The sequence below is a fragment of the Paramisgurnus dabryanus genome, chromosome 20 (genome assembly GCF_030506205.2).
Source record: "Paramisgurnus dabryanus chromosome 20, PD_genome_1.1, whole genome shotgun sequence".
NCBI lineage: Eukaryota > Metazoa > Chordata > Actinopteri > Cypriniformes > Cobitidae > Paramisgurnus > Paramisgurnus dabryanus.
In genome coordinates, this window is record NC_133356.1 from 30,226,042 (window position 1) to 30,250,746 (window position 24,705).

General features: G+C 38.1%; 1 protein-coding gene across 3 annotated transcripts in view; it reads left to right on the forward strand.

The window, feature by feature from the left end:
- rtn4b (reticulon 4b) overlaps positions 1 to 24,705 on the forward strand; it is a 102,533-nt gene that overhangs the window by 34,428 nt on the left and 43,400 nt on the right. The window contains exons 2-3 of one of the 3 annotated variants that reach the window (XM_065250703.2): positions 5,451 to 5,525; positions 16,539 to 17,789. The exons of 1 other annotated variant lie outside the window; for it this stretch is intronic. In XM_065250703.2, coding sequence (XP_065106775.1) covers positions 5,451 to 5,525; positions 16,539 to 17,789 — 1,326 coding nt within the window. The remainder of the gene's footprint in view (positions 1 to 5,450; positions 5,526 to 16,538; positions 17,790 to 24,705) is intronic. One more of the 3 variants, XM_065250712.2, reaches the window with a different exon arrangement.

A 24,705-nucleotide genomic window follows, 5' to 3' on the forward strand; every position in this document is an offset into this window, starting at 1 on the left:
TTATTATTTAGCACAGAAATACCTGCTTGCTTGCTCTGACTTTGATCATCTCTGTATTCACTTTAGATACAGAAAGACCGACCGGATGATATTATTTATTTCAGGAATCTCTTTGCTATCATTTGAACGTGAACACCGACCGACCATAATATTAAATCACAAGAAAGACATTCGTGTCAGGCAGAAATAGGTTCGGTGCAGGTAGTTTTCGTTCCATCACCGAAATTTTAATAAACTGCTTACCTGTTTTGTAGTTTAACGTTTGACAAGATGACCAAAATGCATGATAAATACATTTTTAAAACTTATACCCGTCGAAAAACATCAGTTTTTTTAATGTTTAGTTTGATGAACTCCTAAATATGAGACGCAGAGCACCTAGCCCATTCGGCTAAATTACATGCGCAAGCATGGCCAGCACGCAATAGCGCAACATTGATACAACGAAAAGCTATCCAAAATTTACAGACTTAAATTAGATCAGAATTTACGTTTATAATAGATACATTTTTTAAATAAAATAAGGTCAGAAGTAACAAAGTGCGGAACAAATGTGCAAAATGCCTCAAGTGCACAGAAACAAAACACAAGCCAAATAGTTAAATCAGATAACCCAAAGTGATTTATAAATAAAATAAATTAATAAAAGAATAGAAAAGTATAGCCAGAATATAATTGCTTTGTCTTTTAAATGTAGAAACAAAGAGGCAATGGTTTATTAACGAAGAAACCTCCGTGTAGCCCGGTCACAGGGGATGTTGGATTTATTAACGCATTTTAAAAATATTTATTGAAAGCTGTTACTTCACATATTATTTGCAGCATTATCATAATATGCTGTATATTAATATATTGTGAGAAAGCTGTTATATGTGAAATCAGATTATATGTGCACCCATATACGTCCAAAATGGAATGATCCTCATTTCATAACACATCTGCGACGATTCGACTGTGAGATTGGTAGTCGAATCAGGCTTCTTCTATCGATGCATCGAATCTTCGACTATTCGGGGTCACCCCTACTAATGTAGTTAACAAATGAACCTTAATGTAAAGTGTTACCAATTTAATTCACATAATGTTTTTTTTAAATCTTCAGTCATTGTGATTTTGCTAAAGGCTTTGACTTGGTTGAATAAACATGAGCACTACACATTTCTAAAATCGAAAACTGACGCAGGTGTTTTTATATCACTATATTAATTTCTCAAGTAAACCGACTGCATTCAGAAAATTTGGGATGTCAGCGTTTGAGAGCTTTGCCCTGCTTTGTAGGGATTTAACGGTATTATACATTTCGCTGTATTCCGGTATCAAATTTTCCCGGTACCACAGTGTTCACATGATTTAATAAAACGTTCGGTCTTCCAGGCAACAAGTGTAAGGTTTTTTTCGGGCAAGTGGAGCGATCGGAGGGATGCGGGAACTACAATTTCCATAATCCCATGCGTGCCACTCTGATGCCTCTCGCGGAACGACAATGGCGGAAGCAAAAGAAACGCAGATTTTAAATCTGATGTGTGGAAAAATTTCGCGTTTGCTGTGACAAGAAACGAGAAAGGACAAAATGTGACGGACATACAAAAAACGAGTGTGAGTAAATCTGTGAATGAGGAGAGTGTGTATGCCGTTTCTCAATTGGAAGGCTACAACCTCCTTAGGTCGCATATGCAGGCTGCATCCATCATTAAGTCTGGTGTAATTAATAAGGGTGTCACGATTTCGATTTTAAATCGAAATCGATCGAAATTAAGTCACAGCTTCGAACTTCGAATTAAAAAATGGGATCGTCGATGCTGCCACGCCCCCATGTCACGTCCGGTCGGCTTGCCAAGCGAGGGAAAAAAACTCTCAGAGATGCCTTTAAAAACATCTGTCCAGCGGAACGCGATCATATTTTAAACACGAGGTATGCTACAACTCCTTGAAATGCATATCATAAACAGGATTACTAGTGATCTGACTTTGGACAGAGCGGAGCTCTCTGCACGTGCGCGAGAGTGAGGGAGGCGCAAATATGCAGCGGTGTATATTTACACAAAAGGGATAGTTTGCCTCAGCTCGCATGAAACACATACAACTGAACAAATACATAAGGATTACTACTTTAGTTTATGTTTAGACTTCGGACAGATGCGAGAGCGCGAGCGCGTGCACGTGAACGTGAGACAGAGAGAAGCGCAGCTGCTTATGATGCTGGATTTATTTCAGATGCTATGAGTCCAAGACACGCGCATTAAGTCCATGTGCATTAAGTCCTTGTGCGTGCAAGAAGGAATCCTCTCTCTACAAGCTCTCGCGTTAAGTGAAGCCCACAAACTCTCATGCGAGTTGTGCAATGTGCATGTTAATGTTAAACTATAATAATAATAATAATAATAATAATAATAATAAATAATGGCATATCATTTTTGTCTTCAAAAAAAAAAAATATGTAAAAATCGAGAATCGGATCGAATCGTGACCTTAGAATCGAAAATGTAATCGAATCGAGGATTTGGAGAATCGTGACACCCCTAGTAATTAAGTTAACTGAGTATTACATTCGCTAAATATAAGCATATTACAACAATATATGATTAAATAAGAATAGTAATCAACTTGAACCTTTCATCTTTTCTTGATTCTACAATCACAACTGATGCTTTCATAGGAGTACCAAGCATTAGCATTAATAATAATAAAAACACTAGGTCAATTGTGGGAGTGACTCAATTCTTAAAACCTGACTGATTGTGAGATGTTTAAAGTTGACAAACTAAAATGAAAATTACATGGTATAAATATTTTTTTTCCTTTTATGAAAATTTTTAACACTACACTACACTTTGTAAACCATTGTAATGTTTAGTCTTGTTTAATAAACACTTATGGCAGTTTTTCCAAGTCTTCATTAGTTTGTTCCTTCCTGCAAATGGTTCAATATTTACTGTACAGTGGGCATCATACCGAAATGCCACCGCATCATGATTTTTTTATACCGTTACATCGCTACTGCTTAGTGTACAGCATTACCAAGCGTGCCGCACAAGCCCTGAAAAGTGAAGCCAAAACGTCTCGATCGCCCCCTCAGTGACTGGTCCCAGTGTAGGTCATAAACCCCGCCTCCCCATGTTATTCAATGGGACTTGAGACCAACTAAAAAAATTAATTACACTTCAATTTCCGAACCTGGTTTCTGTCATTTATTGTAGTTTTTATCACACTGATGTAAATTCAAATGTTTGTTTATAAAATAAGTTTATGTTTAGTTAGTTATTTAATGATATAAGAACGGTGGTGTCACATCATGATTGACAGCTGTGATATCGTGTGATATGCGCATTCTGCGAGGGCGGGGTTTTGATTTCACGGCTTTACTTCCTGCTCACTACTGCGCATGACTTGTCCCGAAATCACTACTGCGCAGACCCAAGATGTCAGCGCCATATCGGGACACTGGCGGCTTCACTTTTCACCAATGGAACAGAGCGAACAGGTGTCATCCATTTTTTTTACAGTCTATGAGCATTACCAGGAAAACCTCGATCTCTAAAACCAGAACAGCGCCTCCCACTGGGAGATAATGAATTTGCTAATATATGCCGCAACAAATAGGGCAGGTTTGTGGGAAACACTGAATTGCAATCATCATTAGTGATGTAATCAGTATTGTAATCATAATTAGTAATAAATAGAACAAAGTTTTAACAGCAATTTCAGATGTCATCCTTTTTGTGTATAACTTAACAGTTTTCTCTTATTTAAAGGTTTGGTACAGTATAAGATGTTATTCATTGAAATGTTAATGCTTTTTATTTAAATGCACTTTGTCCTGTTTATTTTAGAAAATGCAATTAAGGATGACTCTCGCATTTCCAGCACAGGTTTGTGCAAAAAGTTGGTTGGGCATTTTTCTCATAGTTGGAAGAAGATTGTGGCATTAACTAAAGCCCAGGAAGAAATTCAGCTTCCAAAGCATGCACTCATAACAGTGTCCAACAAGGTGTGGCTCAAGGCAACGAATGATAGAACGAGTTTTGAAAAAAGAGAGGGCTCTGTCTCAGATCCTTTTAGATGATCGCAAAACAAGACACCTGGTTCCACATTGGCAGGACACTGATGTCCTCGAATCTGTAAGCAAGGCACTGAAACCCCTGCAGGAGTTTACAGATGCCCTGTCTGTAAACGTCATATCTGTAAACGACAGATGCCCTGTCAGCATGTCATATCTAAAGTCAGTTCTTATTTGTTGTACACAAAGATACTGGATGTGAAGGATGAGGATTCTGACCTGACCAACACAATAAAATCCAAAATTCTTGAGGACATAAATACAAAGTGTGATGATGAAGAAACACAAGAACTGCTAGATATGGCGTCAGTCCTAGATCCAAGATTTAAGACTAATTACATTGCTGTAGACAAACTTCCAAACATAAAGGCCAAGGTGATGTCTGATATGTAAGAAGTATCACACAAGGTGAGTTTGTGTATGGGTAAATTGACTGGTAGTGTCACAGGTCAATATGTATAATTATAGTATAGTTTACTATTTTTCTGTTGTGTTTGTTCTCATAGGATGCAGTGAGTTCTGAGAGCACCACAGCGAGACAGAATGTAGACACAGATTTACCTTCATCAGCAAAAAACAAAAAAGTCTCTGGGAAGCTTTTTTTGTCTCAGCCATGCCAGCATCTCTGCAGCTTAAAGAAGCCATTGCCTCTGAGATGAACAGCTACCTGCTTACTCCCTCTAATGGCAGCGAGCAAGATCCTCTTCAGTTGTGGAAACTACATCAATTTAACTTCCCCAGATAGAGCAAGCTTGCTCAAAAATATCTGTACATTCCAGCTACAAGCTCACCATCTGAGAGGGTGTTGAGGACTGGAGGGAATGTGGTCACATGCCAACGTTCATGCTTGAAACCAGAAATGGTGGACATGCTGGTTTTCTTAGCAGAAAACCTTTAAAGCAGCTAGATTCTGCCACTGTTCTAATTGTTGTTATTTTGGAGACTTTAATTACCCACTTTAATATACGTGTATATATATATATGTCTGTTCTAGAATCTAGAAATGGGTTAACTTTTCGATAAAGCTCTTACTGGTTTTATTTGGAAATATGTTTCAAATTCACACAGAATGCATTAAAACTGGAAAAAAAATCAAGAAACTATGTCTTTTTTTGTCTATACCGCACAGCCCTAGTCATAGCGCAAGTTTTTGCGATCGTTATCGACAAAGGTGTGTCGACGGTACGTAGCGATACAGTTTTATTGCCCAGCCCCTAGCACAGCACAAGAACTGCAATACATAATTAGCAAAAAGCTAGTCTAACACAGTATACACAGCCATGGGATAGGTTTTTTAAGGACAGAAAATAAAAAGATATTATGCTTTTTATATAGAGTTTTACTCATCAGTGGATAAAGAGACCCTAACATAATCATTTCTTTTGTTTTACAGATGAGCGTGCTGCTCTTTCAGCTCCTACATCATCATCTGTGTCTGCCTTTGTATCCGCACCTCAGTTTACAGCGGGTAAGTTTTGATGAATTTTTATTAAATGCTGTACAAGTGATTGAGTCTTACATACTTATATTTTAGTGCAATGATCGAGCAATACTGAGTGATGTAAATTAGGGATGCACAGTTCTATTATCGACTGATAATGGCTTCTAAATTAGATTCAGATTACGATGTAATTTTTACACACACGATTCATATTTCACAAACAGCTAATACCTTAAGTGTTTTACAGCCTTGCATTGTTGTTTTTGGGTCATATTCTCCTTGTGCACCTGTCGTCTGTAATCTAGTACACAGAACACGGTCTTTCTGCCGTGACCCAAATTCGCTATTTGCAAAACATTGTCAGTGTACCTACAGTATGCAAATATTTAGAATGTGTATATTTTAAGGACAAAAGTTTATTATTAGTGGTAGATTTGCTGTCTGGTTGCTTGCTTTCTGTATCGGCCATCACTGAATAAATGGAGTAATTTACACGAGATAAAGATACATGACCACCGTTATTAGGAATGCTTTCTTTAATTTATTTAAATCATTAAGTAAAACTGATTTATAGTAAATGTCTAATATCTTAAAAGGAAAAAAGTTTTTTTAGATACATATACAGTAGGTAATAGCTAGGAAGACATCGAAAGAAAAATCTTGTCCGAAGCTGAATAAAATGAAAATCTCAGCTGCATACCGAAGAATTTATTTTTCCTAATTATTTGCTAATTTTTTCACCATTGCACAAGTTACATTTTTCAAAGTGGATTTTTACTTATTTATTTCACACTATTTAACAATGACTTTTTTATGTTTCAGCAGTCATTATAGAGCAGGGATGGGAAACTTTGGTCCTGGAGGGCCGGTGTCCTGCAGAGTTTAGCTCCAACAATAATTAAACACACCTGAAGCAGCCAATTAAGGTCTTACTAGGCATACTAGAAACTTTTAGGCAGGACCGAAGTTGCCCAACCCTGTTATAGACCATTTTGCAAAATGTAAACAACACTGGTCCAGAACAGTGTTGTTTTTGGCAGCCCTTTTAGTTTTAGTCTTAGTCTTTTGGACGAAAATGCTTTTTAGTTTTAGTCACATTTTAGTCACTTATAAACTAGTTTAAAATAGTTTTTGTCAACGAAAACACAAAAAGGTTTTAGTTAAGTTTAAGTCAATTTTAGTAAAATAAGTAAAATAAGTCTTTAAAAAATAATTTAGGTTAAAAAGTATTGGAAATGGGCTTAGGTTTGACAAGTAGATTCATGTAAAACTTTAAGCTTATGAAATGTGTCACAAGCCGATTGTCTAGTAAAATGTAATGTATATGATATGTTAACAACGTGATTTGTTAGTTACCTTTAAAAAAATATTAGCGTGATGAGCCTTCTGGTGCCGCTTGCGGTTTGGTATTCTTCCCACCTAGTTTGTGGGCACATTTACCATCGTCTCCTAATATGCATTCCGTTTTTTTCTGATGGATTACACTGAAAGTATGTTCATAAATTATCTCGTCGTTTCTGTTTATTGGCGTCACCGCCACGGTCCTTCGAACTCGCCACAGACGCAGGTGTGTTGTTGTTGTGTGAAATAGTGATAGACCGATATATCGATACGTGGCCGATTTTTTTCCGGCATTATTTACAGGCAGAGTGCTGGAAGCAGCAAGCGATTGCAGGTCATGTGACTAAAATCAACCAACCTTTCCATGACAACATCAAAAGCTCGGCCTAACAGCTGATCATAACTGAACAAAGCGGGTTTTTATTTCTCATCTCTATGGGATGGTTTCCCGGACAGGGATTATACTAGTCCTAGACTAAAATAAATGTAAGAACTGTCTAAACTAATATCATCTCTTTTTAACATATCTTAAAATACATCAGTGCCCTCGGTTTTGCCTCAAAATGGAGACAAGTAATGTTTTTAGTAAGGCATGTTTGTTAAAACTATTTATGTTTCCTAGTTAAACTAAGATCTAGTCCTAGTTTAAGATAATTCCTGTCCGGGAAACCACCCCTATATATATACACATTTATTTATTTATATATATATATATATATTTGTAGTACTAAAGTGCTTGAAATCAATATCCTTTGCTGATTTTTGGAGAGTGCAGTTCATGGTTCCATAGCACCCTCACCTGTTTTTACTATTTGTTTAATATATATTGTTTTTAGTTTAATAAATGTAACTTTTTTAAAATTTAGACTTTTAACATTTGGCATCATCATCGTGTCATTTTTATGATGTAAATTGAGTGAGCAAAAGCAGTATCGGCTCCAAATATTGGCTCAAGAATATCGCCAGCCTGTATCGGTCATCGGTTAAGGCTGATGAAACAAAAATTGGCATCGGCACAAAAAATCCATATCGGTCGATCCCTAGTGTGAAATCTGGTGCGCGTGTGCGGCATTGCGCAGCAGGGTGGTGGGCGTACCCAAAACAACGATAGGAAGTGGCAGCATTGCTGATACTTTTTAGCTAAAAGCAGACAGATTTCACGCAAAATAGGCAGACATTACATGCATTGTGAACGTCAGACTTATCATTTTCGTTCCGTCTTGTCTTGTCAATGAAAACTCGAAAAAGTCTTGTCATGTTTGAGTCACCTTAGAGCCATTTTTAGCTAGTCATCGTTGCGTTATCGTCATAAAAAAGGTACCTCAATGAAATAATTTCGTTATCGTCATCGTTGACGAAAACAACACTGGTCCAGAAACGCCTGTTTTAGTTTGCGACTGTGTTCTTTATTTCACATATATCTTAAAGATGTTTTAAAATTTTTTATTCAGTTCCATATGTTTTGTTGGTTGTATTTTATCTAGGGCTGCACGATTTGGGTAATTTTTCCCATTGCGGTTATTGATGCTAAAATTGCGATGTGCGATTGCGATTATACTAAATGGTATCATGAGTCAACTTGATGGGTTTTAAAGAAAATCCACACACAGTTTAGCTAAAATTTGTATTTGTAAAACTAGAAATGTTTTCGTATTGCCACGTGATGTAGCAACTGCTCAGTGTCAGTAATCCTAAATCCAAAATACCGCCATACAACAGACATAGAGGGTTTTTTTAGCTACCAGATCACTGTCAACCTCCTCTGCATCCATCTTCGCTCTGGTATATGTGACGAAGCACACCACACACGTGCATGCCACACGTGCACTGCCTTTTTTGTTCATTTTTCTTTCTTTTTTTAAACAGCAAGGAAAATCATCAAACTGTTATCAGAAAGTTTGTGTTAACAAGTCCACACATTTATTTATTTAATATAATTGCAACATTTTGCTGTCATATAATTGCACAGGCTGACATCGCGATTGCGATTGCGATGCGATTAATTGTGCAGCACTAATTTTATCCCAAAGTTTATGTAGTGTTAAAAAACTAAACATGAAGTGCTTGTGGAATCTTGCAAAATGGTCTATATAGCCTTTCACACCTGGTCACTTCTCTGATTAGATAGCCATAGATAGACTGTTAAAACTGTTCCATTTATATTTGACCACATAAATAAGTCTTGGCTAAATGGATATTAATCTAATCTTCAGTTCCCACACGAAATCCAAATAACCTATTCATTACTCTGCCTTAAGAAACTTGCAACAATGCATGTATAGCACTGTATGTTGAGCAGGGGACGCACGCCTGCGTGCACGGTCAAGCACGAGCAAAGGGAGAGAGACTGCAGCAAGATTGACAGTAGATAACAGGAAAAAGCGTTCAACAAAGGGGTCTAACAAAAAGCTTATTGTTAACTCTCTGAGGTCGACAGCGGTGTGCCCACCACAAACTCTTTTTCAATCACTCAAAGACACTTAATATTACTCTGCTTATTTTGGAGATATGATTTATACCAGTGGTTCTTGATGTTATTTCTGGAGGCCCACTACTCTGCTATGTCTCCCTTATTTAACACACCTGATTCAAATCATCAGCTCATTAGAAGAGATTTCCATGAACTGAACGGAGTCAAAATGTGCAGAGCATTGGGCCTCCAGGAATGGAGTTGAGAAACACTGATTTATACATTTAAAATGTTAAAGTGTCTAGTTTTTTTGTGCCCACTCCCAATAAAAACAGAATGTTGTGCTTTTCGCAAAATTAAGAAAATAAACATGATGCGCGCTAGGCTTGTTGCGATAGTCGGTGAAACGGTGATTACCGGTGCTTCAGTTGGTTGGATCACTTGCCCACCGCGACACCGTCTTTCACTGTCGTTTTGATATTTTCTTGTAATTAAATCATTTAGTTTCGTTAGAGAGAGCAAACACTAAGAACTGAATGTGTCTGCTGCCTAAATTCAGCAGAGCTGAACGCGCGTCATCACAGAGTAGCGGCTGCGGGTGTCAGATTTTCAACCAAGTTCAAGTGCCATCAACTAAATTATTCCACCATTGAGAAAGAGACACTGGCCATGTTACTAAGCATTACAGCACTTTGAGGTTTATGTGTTCCACCCCATCTCCTGTGACCGTGTATACTGTTCATAATCCGTTAGTTCTCCTGAATCAGATGTACAATCACAACCAGCGTTTTATGCGTTGGGCTTTGATTGTCCAGGGAATTTAATATTCAATATCCAACACAAAAAAGGGTCTGAAAACGTGATTGCCAATGCTTTGTCTCGTGGGTGAGATTTATCTTAACTTGTTATAAGTAGAACACAAGTGATATACCATTGCTGATTATACCTGTGTTAGGAATATACGGTTTATCTGTTAATGATGGTGGTTTCTGTTTACATAACCTATGGTTTTGATCTTAAGGGAGGGAGTGTTATGACCTTAGGATACGTGTACGGTTTGGGGTGTGTTAGTTTCCTTTTGTTCTTACAGGTATTGGCATTTCCCCCCCTCATGTTTTGGTTGCATGAGTGAGAGGCAGCAGTTGTGCCTGATTAATTGATTGAGTGGCGGCAGGTGTGCCTAATCAAAACTCAGTGCTTGGCGGATTAAAGGCTTGTGCTGAGTCCCAATTCGCCTACTTATACTACGACCTAAAAGTATGTACTGTTTTTGTGAGGAAAACGTACATACTTTTGACTGTGTAGCAAAAGAGTATGCACGTTCTGGGACATACTTCGATGACGTCATGCAACGTGAACGAAAATGTGGTTGCCTAGTTACGCACACCACGACTGTAAACAATATTTAATTCATTCTTATAACCTATGTCCAATATAATTTTATTTACTATTCCCATCTTTTTTTCTCATAGTTTTTTTTCACAATACATTTTATAATGTTTTCTACCAAGTTGAGGAGTGAAACAGAGCGTTATTAGAACTAAACGCAGGTCGTTTGGGAGGCGGGTGGTTCTGACGTTCGTGTCAATGTGTGTAACGAAAGCTACTTATTTTAAAGTCAAAATATTTAATATATAGTTTATAGTATAACTATTGTTTAAAGTATTTTATACTTAATTGTATACTTGTATATAACTCAAATACCCAGATGAAAGTGAACCATGCTTTTACTATAGTAAAAGTGTAGGAACCATGTTTCTTTCGTTGGACTTATAATGTTAACATTTGTACAGCCACTGTATTACTACAATACACAAGAGGGTAAGTGTGGTTAAGCTCCTCCCTCCCGCACGCAATGGGTTGTGGGCAATATTAGCCGATAGAGTGTGCATTGATCTGCACTTCCAATTCTAACCGGAAATAGTAGACCATCCGGGTATCTTTTGGATACTCATTTTAATATACTACGATTTGGGACGTACTAATTCTAGTTTCGAAAACTATTTAGGACGGATAGTATGCGAATTGGGACTCAGCAGCCGTCTTCAGACTGCAAGGAGGGATATCCGTGAGCAGACCACGGCCAACCAGTTTGCCCAGCAGAACAGAGACCATCCAGTTAACCAGTGGGTTGAACATTCACTTAGGTCTTTTGTGAGTATAGGAATAGTGTCTGGCCTTTAATCTCTTTGGAGAGAGGACAATTCATTGTTGCTTATTTAACATTTAACTTTGCTCCTTCAATTATTTAGTTTGTGTTTATTGTTTTATTCCGTTTGCTCTCTGTTTTCTTTTGAGAGAGTAATCTTGTATTAATTTCCTTTTACCAATATTGTAATCCACTTTTCAGTTTTTGCACATCATCATCATCATAATAATAATAATAATGTTTAATTTCTATAGCGCTTTTCCCATGCTCAAGGACGCTTTACAAAGACAGTTACAGTACAGCAAACATTATACACAAAAAAGAACAAAGAAATAGATAGTAGTCATTTGCTACAGTCAAAACATAAACGATTGCAGTTGCACATCGCAAGAGTTCAGATATTTATATACACACAGAAAGCTGAAGCATTAGAAGACATACATTATGACTGGTAGTACTGAGCAAAGAGAGAGGTTTTTAGATTAGACTTGAATTTCTGAAGTGATGTTATTGTTCTAGGGGCAGTTAGTTCCTTAGCATATGGGCAATAACAGAGAAAGACCTGCCACCCATAGTTGATAATCGGAATCTGGGTACACACAGGAGCTTGCAGTCAGAAGAACGAAGAGAGCGAGGAGTAGGGATGAGCAATTTGACCTAAAATCAAAACCTCGGTTAATTTAACAATTGACATCGGTTACGATTAATGAGCGATTATTATTATTATTATTTTTTGCCTTATAGTTCGATGGCAAGGTTTGTATTTTAAATATGCTCATTTGTTGTTATCTTTATTTTAAAAAAATTAAGTGAAGAGGGAAAGTATAATTTGTTAAGGTTATTTATTGAACATTTTGACTTGAACTGAAATCAAGGCACACATTGCTTGAAATGAAAACAGTCACATTTTTATTTACTGTATACTGCAAGTTTCCTTAAAGTAGAAAATAAATAACTCAGGGCTCCAGAGTCAGACTAACTTTTTTGTTATAAGGAGTACTGTACCGCCTGACTTAAAATTTTAGGAGCACAAGCAGAAAATTTATGGCACACCTTAAATCAGCCTGTAATTATGCAATTATTCACATTTCCCCCCCAAAATAACTGCTTTACTGAAAAATACTAAATAGACTTGACCATATGCAGTTGCTACACATGTTATTATGCACAATTGATGAAACTTTCAATTTGACTTTACCCGGGCTGCGTAGACTCATCGGTAGATTCAACTGAGCGCAAGGTGACACAAAACTTTTACGCGTCATGCAAATTTGCGGTAAAAACCCGATTGCGCATTCCGTAGTTTTATCACGTGGGCCCGCACATGCGCGACTACTTCGTTTTTCTTTGGCACTAGATGATCTGCTCAGTTAACACAGTGTTTGAGTTCTCCTCCATGTGTCTCTATGCTACTGACTGGACAAGACCATTGAGAGCTTTAAAGGTAATCAGGAGTACTTTGAATGTAATACGAGATAACACAGGTAGCCAGTGAAGATGATAAAGAACAGGGGTGATATAAGTGTAGTGTTTAGTGGATGTAAGCATTCTTGCAGCAGAGTTTTGAATATATTGCAAGCGGCAGATGGACTGCGCTGTTAAACCATAAAATAAGTTAAAACAAATGCGTGATGTGACAAAAGCATAAACCAGTGTTTCAGCATCTTTTAAACTGATGTATGGGCAGAGTTTAGAGTTTAGGCGGAGTTGAAAAAAATGCAGCTTTAGCGAGGCTACTAATGTAAGGATCTAAGGACAGAGAGGGGTCTAAAGTGATACCTAGATTTTTGATAGTGACAGATGAGATGATGGATGTAGCACGGAGGCCAAAGCTAGGATAGATTGTTTTTTGTTAGGGTTGGGGGGCCGGTAAAAGATTTCAGTTTTGGACAGGTTTAGACTTAAAAAATTTGACACATGCTGAGAGTGGTGTGATCTGGATAATGCAGTCTGGTTGGCAGGCAGTATAGATCTGAATATCATCAGCATAGCAGTGGTACTGAAACCGTGATGGCAGATAATTTGTCCAATAGGCATGATATAGATGATGAACAGTAATGGTCCGAGAACTGAACCTTGAGGAACACCTTGTTTGAGTAGGACAGTTGGGGATTTATATTTGTGCAAAGAAATAAAATATTGTCTGTTTGTCAGAGAAAACCAGGATAGCGCTGCTCCAGAGATACCAATCTCTGAGAGGCGCATCAGTATAATTTGAGGCAGACCGTATCAAACGCTGAGCTGAGATTGAGTAATAGTAATAAGGAAACGTTGCCGGAAACACCAGATAGGGGAGATCATTAGTTACTTTGGTAACACTTTAGTATGGGGAACACTTATTGATTATTAATTATGACTTTTGCCTTAGTAAACTTCCAATTTACTGCTAATTTATAGCTAATAAGGTTGTTGTTGTAGACGTTAGGTTTAGGTATTGGATTGGGTTAAGGGATGTAAAATATGGTCATGCAGAACAAGGCATTAATATGTCCTTTATAAGCACTAATAAACCGCTAATATGTAAGGTAATAAGACACTAGTTAAAAGTGAGAATTGGTCCCTAAAGTGTTACCGTAACTTTTACTAAAGCTGTCTCGGTGCTGTGATTTGTTCGGAATCCGGATTGAAAAATGTCAAAATTATTGTTGTCAGACAGAAAACATTGGAGTTGAGCGGCCACAACCTTTTCTATTATTTTTGAAACAAATGGCAAATTAGAAATTGGGCGATAGTTAGCAAAGTCGGTTTGGCCAAGCTCTGCTCTTTTAAGGACAGGTTTAATAGCAGCAGTCTTTAAAGAAATCGGAAGATTACCAGAGAGATGTATTAACCAAATGTGAAATAGCAGCAAAGATGACAGTGATACAGTGTTTTTTAGAAGGAATGTGGGTGCAGGGTATAACTGGCAAGAAGAGGATTTAGATTTTTTTAATTATTTCACTTATTTGAGTGGGGTTTGTCAGAGTAAAGTTATTAAGCAGATGAATAGGCTGAGCTTGCTCCAAAGTAGTAGTAGTCGGCTCAATATTTAAAGCCCTGCATAAGGCATCTAACTTATTTTGAAAATAGGTCAAGAAGGAGCAGCACAAGTCACAAGACTTCCTGGTCTCTTTTTGCCCTGGTTTATCTTTTTAAATATTGTTGCTCCTGCTCCCCCTGGACTTGCCATAGGGAGAAATGTAACAATTAGCATTAAATATCTTGGCTGCATTCTTTCAAGAACCAGACAATAGCTTTCTCGTGGCTCGCATCAGCTGAAGTTGAGACTTGTCTTTTTGAAAAAAAACCTGCCTTGGCCAGTGCGTCTTTTACGCATTCTGAAGGTGCCTGTTTTATCCATTGGTTTTATTGGGTTGCAGTCTATTAGGCAACATTCCGCATAAGATGGGCTTAGATTTGGAAATACATAACATCTACATTTCAGTGGAAACAGATAAGGTGACGATGATTTATCATATATCTAATGAAGCTCGGTGATTGGTCAAAAAAAAAAATTTTCCCCAACCCTATAGGTGGAATCATGAATAGCTCCAAATACTAGTCAATTTTGGCCCAAAAACCTTAAAGCTTTTGTCAAAACACTTAAGATGAAGGGGTATTTCACATCTCAGGATGACAACAACACCTCCAAATCAACAAAGCAATGGCTTCAACAAAAAAAGATGAAAGTTTTGGAATGGCCCAGCAAGAGTCCAGATCTAAATACCATTTGAAAATCTGTGAGGTGATCTGAAGAGGGCTGTGCACAGTAGACAACCAAACAATAAAAAATATGCACTGTAATATATTGGCTGCCATTTCCCAATAAAGGTGGAACAGGTTCCAGCATGATTCATCTTGGTTTCATTCTCTGCAAATGTAACAGGGGTGTTAAGACTTTTTATAGCCACATTTTTGCTTATCTTTCAACCTAACCTCCTCATATAACCTTGCTTCAGCATTTTAAAGTTGTCTACAGCAGTGTTATACAGTATGAGTGAGTGTATAATGTTGCTGCAGATTGTGTGAGGAAAGAAAAACTGTTAAGTTAATTACAGTGTCATTAAAGTAAATGCTTTATTATCTTGCCATCGTATGTGCACACAAGCCCGGATTAACACAGTGTAGTGCCCCATATATTAACTCTAGTCATTCACTCACGGCTCCAGGCAAAAAAATTTGATATTAGGATTACGGTACCCCCTGACTGAAAATTTTAGGAGTGCCCGCAGAAAATGTTAGGCACACCTTGAATCAGCCTGCAATACAAAGTAACTGCATTACTAAAAAATACTAAATAGACTTACTAAATAGACTAACTCTATGCAGTTGCTGCACATGTCATTACTAGGGATGTAGTGATACTTCACAGTACGATACAAACGGGATACAAAAAAAAACACCACGATGTTGCATGATGGGGATATTTATACGATGACATTCTTTTAATTTTATTTGTTGACCAGTCAACACGTGATCTACACTGTGCCAGCGTCACCTGTGCTTCACCGCAGTCACACAGACATCGCTTGAATCACCTGCAGCTTGAACTGAAGGTCAGCAACATGACTTCAGTAGAAACAGAAATTGATATAGATGATGTCCCATCATCTTTTAATTCCAACGTCTGGCAGCATTTTGTTTTCACGCATGCACAAAAACATGTCCAGATGTACGCTTCTGTCCTTTCAGCCGCATACAAAAGTCCAGGAGTCACCTCGCTATTCAGATATCTTATGAAAACATAACAAAACTAAAGTAAGTTTATAAATAATAATGATGATCTTATTTCGATCACTATTGGCTCCTGTATACGTTAAATGATTAACGTGTCATGCAATTGAGTGTCATGCAACTTGAATGCGCATTCCGTATTTTTGTCACAGGTGATCACATGTGCGCGAGTACTTGTAAAAAAAAAAAAATTTTTGTCACAGTCTGGAGCCTTTGGTGCCCCCCTATTGCCTTGTGCCCCAGGGCACTCGCCGAATCCAGTCTATGGATAATCCAGCCCTGTGTGCACATTACTCTTTAGTGTCAGAACCCAAAATATAGCAATGAGGAAAGTTTATTTCTAAGATTGTGATCAATTGTGCATTTCCATGTCAGATTTGTTCAATTTATTTTCTTGCTCTAATGCTGCACACACTTCAACCCACAGACCTCTGGGATTCTCCAGCTGTAGTTTCACAGGACAACAGTATACCTACTATGGATTCATTCAGTAAAATCTCAGGAGGATTCGACTCTGATGTCCTAAACCAGTCAGATGATGACTTACTGGTTGAACCGAAAGACTGTATTTTTTCATCTGATAATGATGCTAAAGAGGGCCTTACTGCTACCAGAAGATCTGTGGAGGTGTCAGATAGCCCATCTCCAGATCTGGTACAGGATGCCTATGATGGAGATGAAAATGAATATTTCACACAGCCACAGGAAATCGAACAGTTTTCTGTTTCAAGTATGAACAAAGAGGGAGATGATCGACCAACAACTCTCCCAGATATTTTAAAGTCTTCTCCACTTAACCCTGACAAAGCGGACTCTGGGTCATCTGAAGGCAGCCCTGATATTAGCCCCGCTCATAAAAGTGAAGATTCCCAAAATGTCCCATTGTCAGTGTCTGCCAGCAATCTATTTGGATTTGACTCCAAAATCTTACTGCTGAAGGAGATGGCTGAGGAGACAGAGGCCAGGGCTGTAGAAAAGGCAAAGCTGGATGCAGAGAAGATTTCTGAGCAAAGTTTTGTTGCTTTTGATCTTGTCAAGGAGACAGGCCTGCCTCTGAAGAGTGAACAAGTACTGAAGGACGAAGAAGCTGAGATGTCAAGTCAAACATATGTACAGATGAGTGACAAATTTGAATGTCTAAATTTTCTTAATGAAAAGAATCAAGAACACTCAGATTCTGATAGTCCAACTGCAGATTCATTCTCTCCAGTGCTCGATGCAGTGGCGAAACAAACATCATGTTTCCATGTAGAGCAAGGAATCACTGCTGTCAGGGAAGAGATTGAAGCCATTGACGAGGTGTCGGAGCAAGAAGTCTCGTCTGAAGAGTTTGAGTTTGTCGAGAGGCCACCGCAAGGTGTCCCTGATGAATTTCTAGAATTACACGATAGTTCGACAATTCCTAAACCATCAGAAATGCCGGTTGATGATGAGCAATCGCCTAGTCTGGAACTGCCGTATCAAATACCTGCAACTCAAGACACACAAGATCAACGTTCTTGCCATCTTCTCTCTCAACAGTCAGACGATTCCTTTCCTGTGAGAGGAAAGGCAGGCCTGGAATCTGTTCCCCAAGGCATTTCTCCAGTGTCTCTAAACCATACTCCTGTGGACAAAACTGGGTTTGAGAAGATGGAAGCTAAGGTCAGCAACATTCCTTCACTGAGACCAGCCACAGGTAAATTTAAAATCGACCATCAGTATCGTTATGTCTTATTTTGATTTTCTGGAGCATTATTTAGCCATAGTTTTCCAACCCATTTTACCATTTTGTGTTCTATTCATTTTTGTTGTTGTATTTGCCTTTATTTCTCATGTATCTTTTTGGCACAGCATGCTGATCACTGTTATATGATGCATGACGTCAACGATTTAATTTATTTGATTACATTTATTGGTTTTTTTCAGTGTCATTAAAGGGTACCCCGACTATAAACACATGTATGGCATAAAGGTGGGGTGCATGATTTAAAAAAAAAACAAAAACATTTTGGACAAGAGAGTCAGGCTACCAAAACACACTTGTAGCCAATCAGCAGTAAAGGGGATCTACTAACTGACATCATTGCCTGCATTGCATATATGTGGGACGGGTCTATAAGGTACAGATTCTATTGGGGTAGGGTCATGTTTATTTAGGTGATTTCAAATGTCAACATTGGCTTTCAGAGATCATGCACCCCGCCAGATTTACACTGCCATTGGCTATATGAATGTGTAAAGATGTTATAGTATATTGATAAACTCTGAAAAAAATTCCACTGGAGGCTGCCATTTTGTTTACTTTACACGACATCAAAAGGTTGCACCCAAAACCCACTCTATTAACGTGACTGTAAGGTTAAACAAAGACAAGAGATATAAATGCACGTGGTCTTGATACCTGCATTTCAGCCCTTTCTGCATGTGTATGTCAGCAGCCGTTTATACACATGTTGTCCAAAAACTATTGTCTTGTGATAAAACATATTTCAGTATAAATAGTCTTAAACATTCTCATATAAAAAACTATCGTAGATACCTTAGTATTTACTATTGTTGTTCCCCGGCAACCTTACACTTCATCGACCCAGAAAGCACTACACATGGAACATAATGGTAGCCTCCATAGGTTACAAATAGTATTACATGTTGTTTTTTTAAAGTAATGAAAATATTTATTGTTTCTAGCAAAAGCAACCTGCCAGGGCCATCTAGGCCCTTTGAGAGGACGTGAACTTCATTATAAATAACTTATTAAATCTTATTACTGAATATGTTTAGTACTTTTGGGCCAGTTTCCCCCATTACAATCGCATTGCAGACTGATTGGCGCATCACATCAAAGTACTGCGAGAGCAATTTTAAAGCATACAGAGTGGTCAAATCTTGCGTAATTTGCGTTCAGATGCCCATGGATTGGTTGGCACAACCAATCCATGGGCATATATCAGCAGGTTATCCATGATAACAATCCATGATAACATATATCAGTAGGTTTAAGAAAAACCTGCTGATATATGTTAGCTAGTGTAAACTTTGTTTTCAAAGTAATTTAATGATCACAGGTAAGTTGTTTGAAATTGAAATAGACTGCCCTGCCAAAATATTATTTCTTTTTACACAGACATTCCGGGAAATACACAGAAAATGCATCCTGGATTTTTCTGGGATCGTTTGATTTTTTTTTTGTTCATTCACACTGCCAATGTTTTGCCGGCATCTGCAAGGTCCTAGAAAGACACGTGACCTCTTTAAAGTCCTGCATCTTTTACGCGGCATATAAAGTTTGCATATTTATTATTTCTCTCTCCAGAAACCACTCTCGCGCATCTTTGTTTATTATAAGACTATAAAGGAGCGTGTGATGCGCAGTTCTATGCTAGTGAATGATCTCAGCTTCAAAGTGGATGTTTGAACAGCTCCCTGATCTCTGCTTTAATACAGTTTTCAGACATTTCTCATCGTGATTGTTAATATGCATTTACACCCCTGTTTTGAGGAGCTGAACGATATATCTGATTGATGACACGCGGACATTTTTGTTTATTATAAGCTCAAATGAGCATGTGACGCGATATTCTTTTATGTTGCTGAATGATCTCCGCTTCGGCGCAGAAAGTGACGAGCTAACTTACCTAATATCTGCTTAAGTCCAGTTTGCTGACATTTCTCGTTGTGAATGTTGATCTCCATGGAAATCTCTCGTTTTAAAGAGCTGAACCATAACTTTTGTTGTGATTACGCGCATGTCCTCACTACGACACGCCCATTGTGGCATTGTTTTGGCTTCTTGTTCACGCAGAGGGTTTTCCGTGTTTCTTACTAGGCCCTCTTTCCGGCAACGATCGCAGAAGATTTACGAACGTGTTTGCGTTCACACAGCAGCTTGTCTGGCAATTTTACATGTATTTTCTGGGACCAAAGGTCTGTGTGAATGGGGTTATATAAACTGTTATGAAATGCTATATTCTACATGAACAAAGAACCTGAATCTGATCTTGTTTGGTATCAAATAGAATGTCTCAATTCAAGTGGTCGAATAGTTTAATTCATATGACAACAGAATTCAATGTTAAAGTGTAAGAATACATTACGCAAACTTCACTCAATGTTAGTAGACACCTCCCATCTTAGACATGAACCAATCACCCACTGTATGCAAATTAAGGACAGCCCTGAGTTTACAGCAAGCAATCAGTACCAAATTCCTATATGCTTTGTTCTCACTGGAAATTTATTTAAGGAAAGTTTGTAAATGGTTCAGATGGGATTTCCTATATTTAGAAATGTACTCCATGGTGATGTGTCTTTGATACAGCACCATGTATGTTTATTTTACTTTGAGGAATCTGCAGCCAGATCTTCCTATTACCTATACTTTGTTGCGGAAAACAGATGGAGCCCCAGTGCGTTGGTTGGCTTGCCGTCAGCTCTGTCAGCTATGTTTGTTTGTGTTGTCATTTACGCTATGTCGATACTGTTCCGTTTTTGCTACAAGGTCCTATGATCCGAATACTTTGTTGGATCTCAGAAACGCGATGGTGACCCATGTTCTTTATGATGGATGCTACCCTCCGTTTGTTTACTTCATCGCTAAGTGCATAATTTGGCTACCCTGCTGTATCTCTAACCGGAGGAAGCGTCGGAGGTGCAAAGGCAAACGTAGAGGCGTCCAGGTGAAGATCAGGAGAGGAGCAGTTTCTCCTGCACAATTAAAGACATTCTAGGTTGGAAAGATCTTTACCTGGCTCGACATTCCTGAGATTTGAGGTACTCTTGTCACATGCACATTACCCTATATTGACCACAAATGCCCATCAGCTCTGATCAACCCAGGTTTCGTGTCCGTAGTGGTGGGGTAAAAACATCCGCTTTTTGGAATACTCTTGCTGCCCCAAGCTGTGTTTTTTCCAGTGCAAAAGCTAAGAAGACTTTCATTTAGAATGACTTTTTCTCGTCACAATCTGGATTTTGTTTTTAACTGAGACATGGATAAGGGCTGGAGTTGGACAGTCCTCTGTTTTTAGTGAACGAATTGTTCATTTATTAGCGCACCCCAGAGGCGTTGGAAGAGGAGGCGGTGTGGCTCTTGTTTTTAGGAACAATTTTAAATTTAAAGACACTGTTTGCAGGGAGATTTCCACCCTTGAACTGCAATGTGTAAATGTACAGTAGTATGTTATGTCACTATTGGTGTGTGTACTGATCTATAGGCCCATAAGCCTGACAAAGACTTTATAACTGAATTCTCTGACTTTCTCTCTCATTTTGTGTCACTCTATGATTGTCTACTTATACTTGGTGACTTTAATATTCATGTTTGCTGTCCGGATAGACCTATGGTTAGCAAATTCTGTGGTGTAATAGATTCCTTTGGCCTTATGCAATATATAGATAAAGCTACTCATACACTGGGACATCCACTTGATTTAATTTTATCATATTGTTTTAACGTTGATGATATTGTGATTTTCTCTGATCATAAGCCCATTACATTTGATATCACCCTTTTCAGTCCCCTGCAAACTGTCAGAGTTTAGGACCATTAGGGGTTGTGTACAACAAAACTTTTACGCCCGCGGCCGGCGCATGTTTTCAATTGTTTCCAATGGAAGCTCGGCGTTTTTCAAATAAGCCAGCAGCTAGCGGGTTTTTTTCGCGCTGAAAACCGGCGCTCTGCGTTTTTTCCGCGCTCGGCGCTGAGCGTCAAGAGTTGAAAGAGATTCAACTTTGGGAGAAAAGCTCCGCTCGTCAATGTCAGTTCTCACACGGCCGCCCAATCACAGTGGAGGAGGGGCGGGACATTACCACAGCAACCAACCGGCTCGCAGCTGAAGTATCACAGCTACCAAAGCGCTCAGCTGAAGAAAGCTGGCACTCAGCCGAAAAACAGCTGGCATTCGGTGTCCTCGAGGCGTTTTCAGCCGCGTTTAAAAGTTTTGGTGTGTCCAGACCCTTACTCTCGCCAGATACATTCTCTTACTGCAACTCAGTTTTCTAAAAGTTTTGAGTCGAAATGTTGCATCTATTATTGCAACAGCGGCATCGTTCTCCTCTGGTCTGGATGAATTAATAAACCTTTTTCACTCGTCTTGCTCTTCAATACTTGACTCTGTAGCACCTTTTTAAGATACACTCGCTCTAAATTAAAATCTCATTACTGGTTAAATGAGGATAACGCGCTTTCTTAGGCAGGCCTGTTGTAAAGCTAAAAGAAAATAGGAAATGGAAAAAGGATCATCTCAGTGTTTCTTTTTACATTTTTTCAATCTGCATTAGCTTCTTTTCAGGCAGCAGCAAGAATAGCCAGAGCAAAGCACCTCTCTGATTTGATCAGTAAACACTCAAACAGATCAAATATTTTATTTAGTACGATAAACTCCTTTATCAACCCTTTAAATTCCCCAGTTGTTGATGTATCTATTGACACCTGCGAGAAATGTTTTTTACTAATAAAATTGAGAACTTAAAGTCGCAATGAAATTGAAATGAAAAACTATATATATTTTTTTAATATTGTGGTATTATTAACAAATGACTTATCTGTGAGCTTCATTATTTTTTAAAAATTCGTGTGTGCTCATAATCTTTAATCAAAAATGCAAATCTCCTCCCCTCCTCAAAACGATCTCTCTTCACTTCCGGTCAAAAGTATGGCAGGTGGGCGGGGTCCGGGAGAAGATCGCAGCGATTAGAAATTAGCAACACGACCCAACTTCAAACGATCCAATCAGATCTCGATGGACAAATTCAAATCCAGCCCTGCCTTATTTCATCTCAAAAGCCGTTTCATTCGGATATACGTCACCACGGGGAAAATAAGGCAATCGCTACTTCCGTTTCATGGCGACTTTAAAGGAATAGTCTACTCATTTTCAATATTGAAATATGTTACTACCTTAACTAAGAAGAGTTGATACATCCCTCTATCATCTTAGTGCGTGCACGTAAGCGCTGGGGCGGGCTGCGACACTTCGATAGCATTTAGCTTAGCCCCATTCATTCAATGGTACCAATCAGAGCAGCACTTTTGGGAGTACTTTGACTCGGTGCAGTAACACTCTCCCTCTCCCATTATGAGAGGGAGAAGGGGAGCGGATTTTTCAGGCGAGTCGAAGTACTCCCAAAAGTGCTGTTCCGCCATACAATATAGTTCCTCTTTTAAATCCGCTTAGAAAAGCGTTTTATTTTGTACCACCAAACTTGCTCGTATAACTACTCGTCTTAAATAGGAAAAACGTTGATGTGTTTGGTCACTTCTAACTTTATCTCTGTGTGTGTACACGTTTAAGTGCACTTTGTAGTGCATACACAGAGAGATGCGTTTCAAAAAGCAAGCGAACATAAAATCTTTATTGACAGGGCACATACAAACTATTTAATATAGACCTTACTTAAAGGGATAGTTCACTTTAAAATAAAAATTCTGTCATGTACTCATCCTCATGTTGTTCTAAACCTGTATAAATGTCTTTTTTCAGATGAACACAAAAGAAGATATTTTGAGAAATGATAGTAAACACACAGCAGATAGTGACCATTGACTTCCATAGTAGGAATAAAATAATATGATGGAATTTAATGGGTACCATCAACTGTGTGCTTACCATCATTTATCAAAATATTTTCTTCATCATTTATCACAATACTTCCAAAATATTTTTCCTACTATGGAAGTCAATGGTCACTATCTGCTGTGTGTTTACCATCATTTTTCAAAATATCTTCTTTTGTGTTCATCAGAAAAAATACATTCATACAGGTTTAGAACAACATGAGGATGAGTAAATGATGACAGAATTTTCGTTTTAAAGTAAACTATCCCTTTAATGTGCAACTTTGTTCTTCTTTATAAATGGTTGATTTTTCCCACCACTTTTTTGCTGATTCAAAAAATATTTTTGCCTCAAAAACTGTAATGTGATCCGAACTGTGAGTTTTGTGATTCGTCACACCCGTCATAGCCATAAATGCAATGGTACTAATAATTGGCATAATTTATTTTGTTTATTCGGTTTTCGGCCAAGAATTTTCCTTCGGTGCATCCCTAAACTTAATGCAATTTATTTGTTAATATTAAGGAATTAAATACTGTTTTTGTCATTAGAGTTACTAAACCCCTGGTCAGAGCCTGACTCCACCCACTAGCAATATTTGAAAAATGCTAGAAAAGTGGGCAGACCCCAACGGAGATAGAGGGGACAAACTGAGCTCGTACCAAGTGTGTGGTGAGATCGTAACAAGGGCGTGGTGAGCTTGAACCTGCTTATGTAGGATCGTACTGCTTACATGGTACCGCAACATCCAACAGGACAATTCAACTGCAGTAGCCACCATTCAACTTGAAGAGGGCAGCACTCAGATGTTTTTACACCATATATTGTAGCATTAAAACACTTTATACCCAAATGTCAAAAAAGTTACTTAAATAAATGAACAGCAATTATAAAGCCCCATTCTTACAGATTATTAACTAAAAAAAGTTGGTTTAGGGTTTAGTTACTTTTACTTTAATTATACATTATCTTAATCCGTAAGCAGTAGTTATTTAACCTTATTACAATTTTAACGTCAGAAGTTTTTTTTAATATGAATATTATCAAAATCAATGT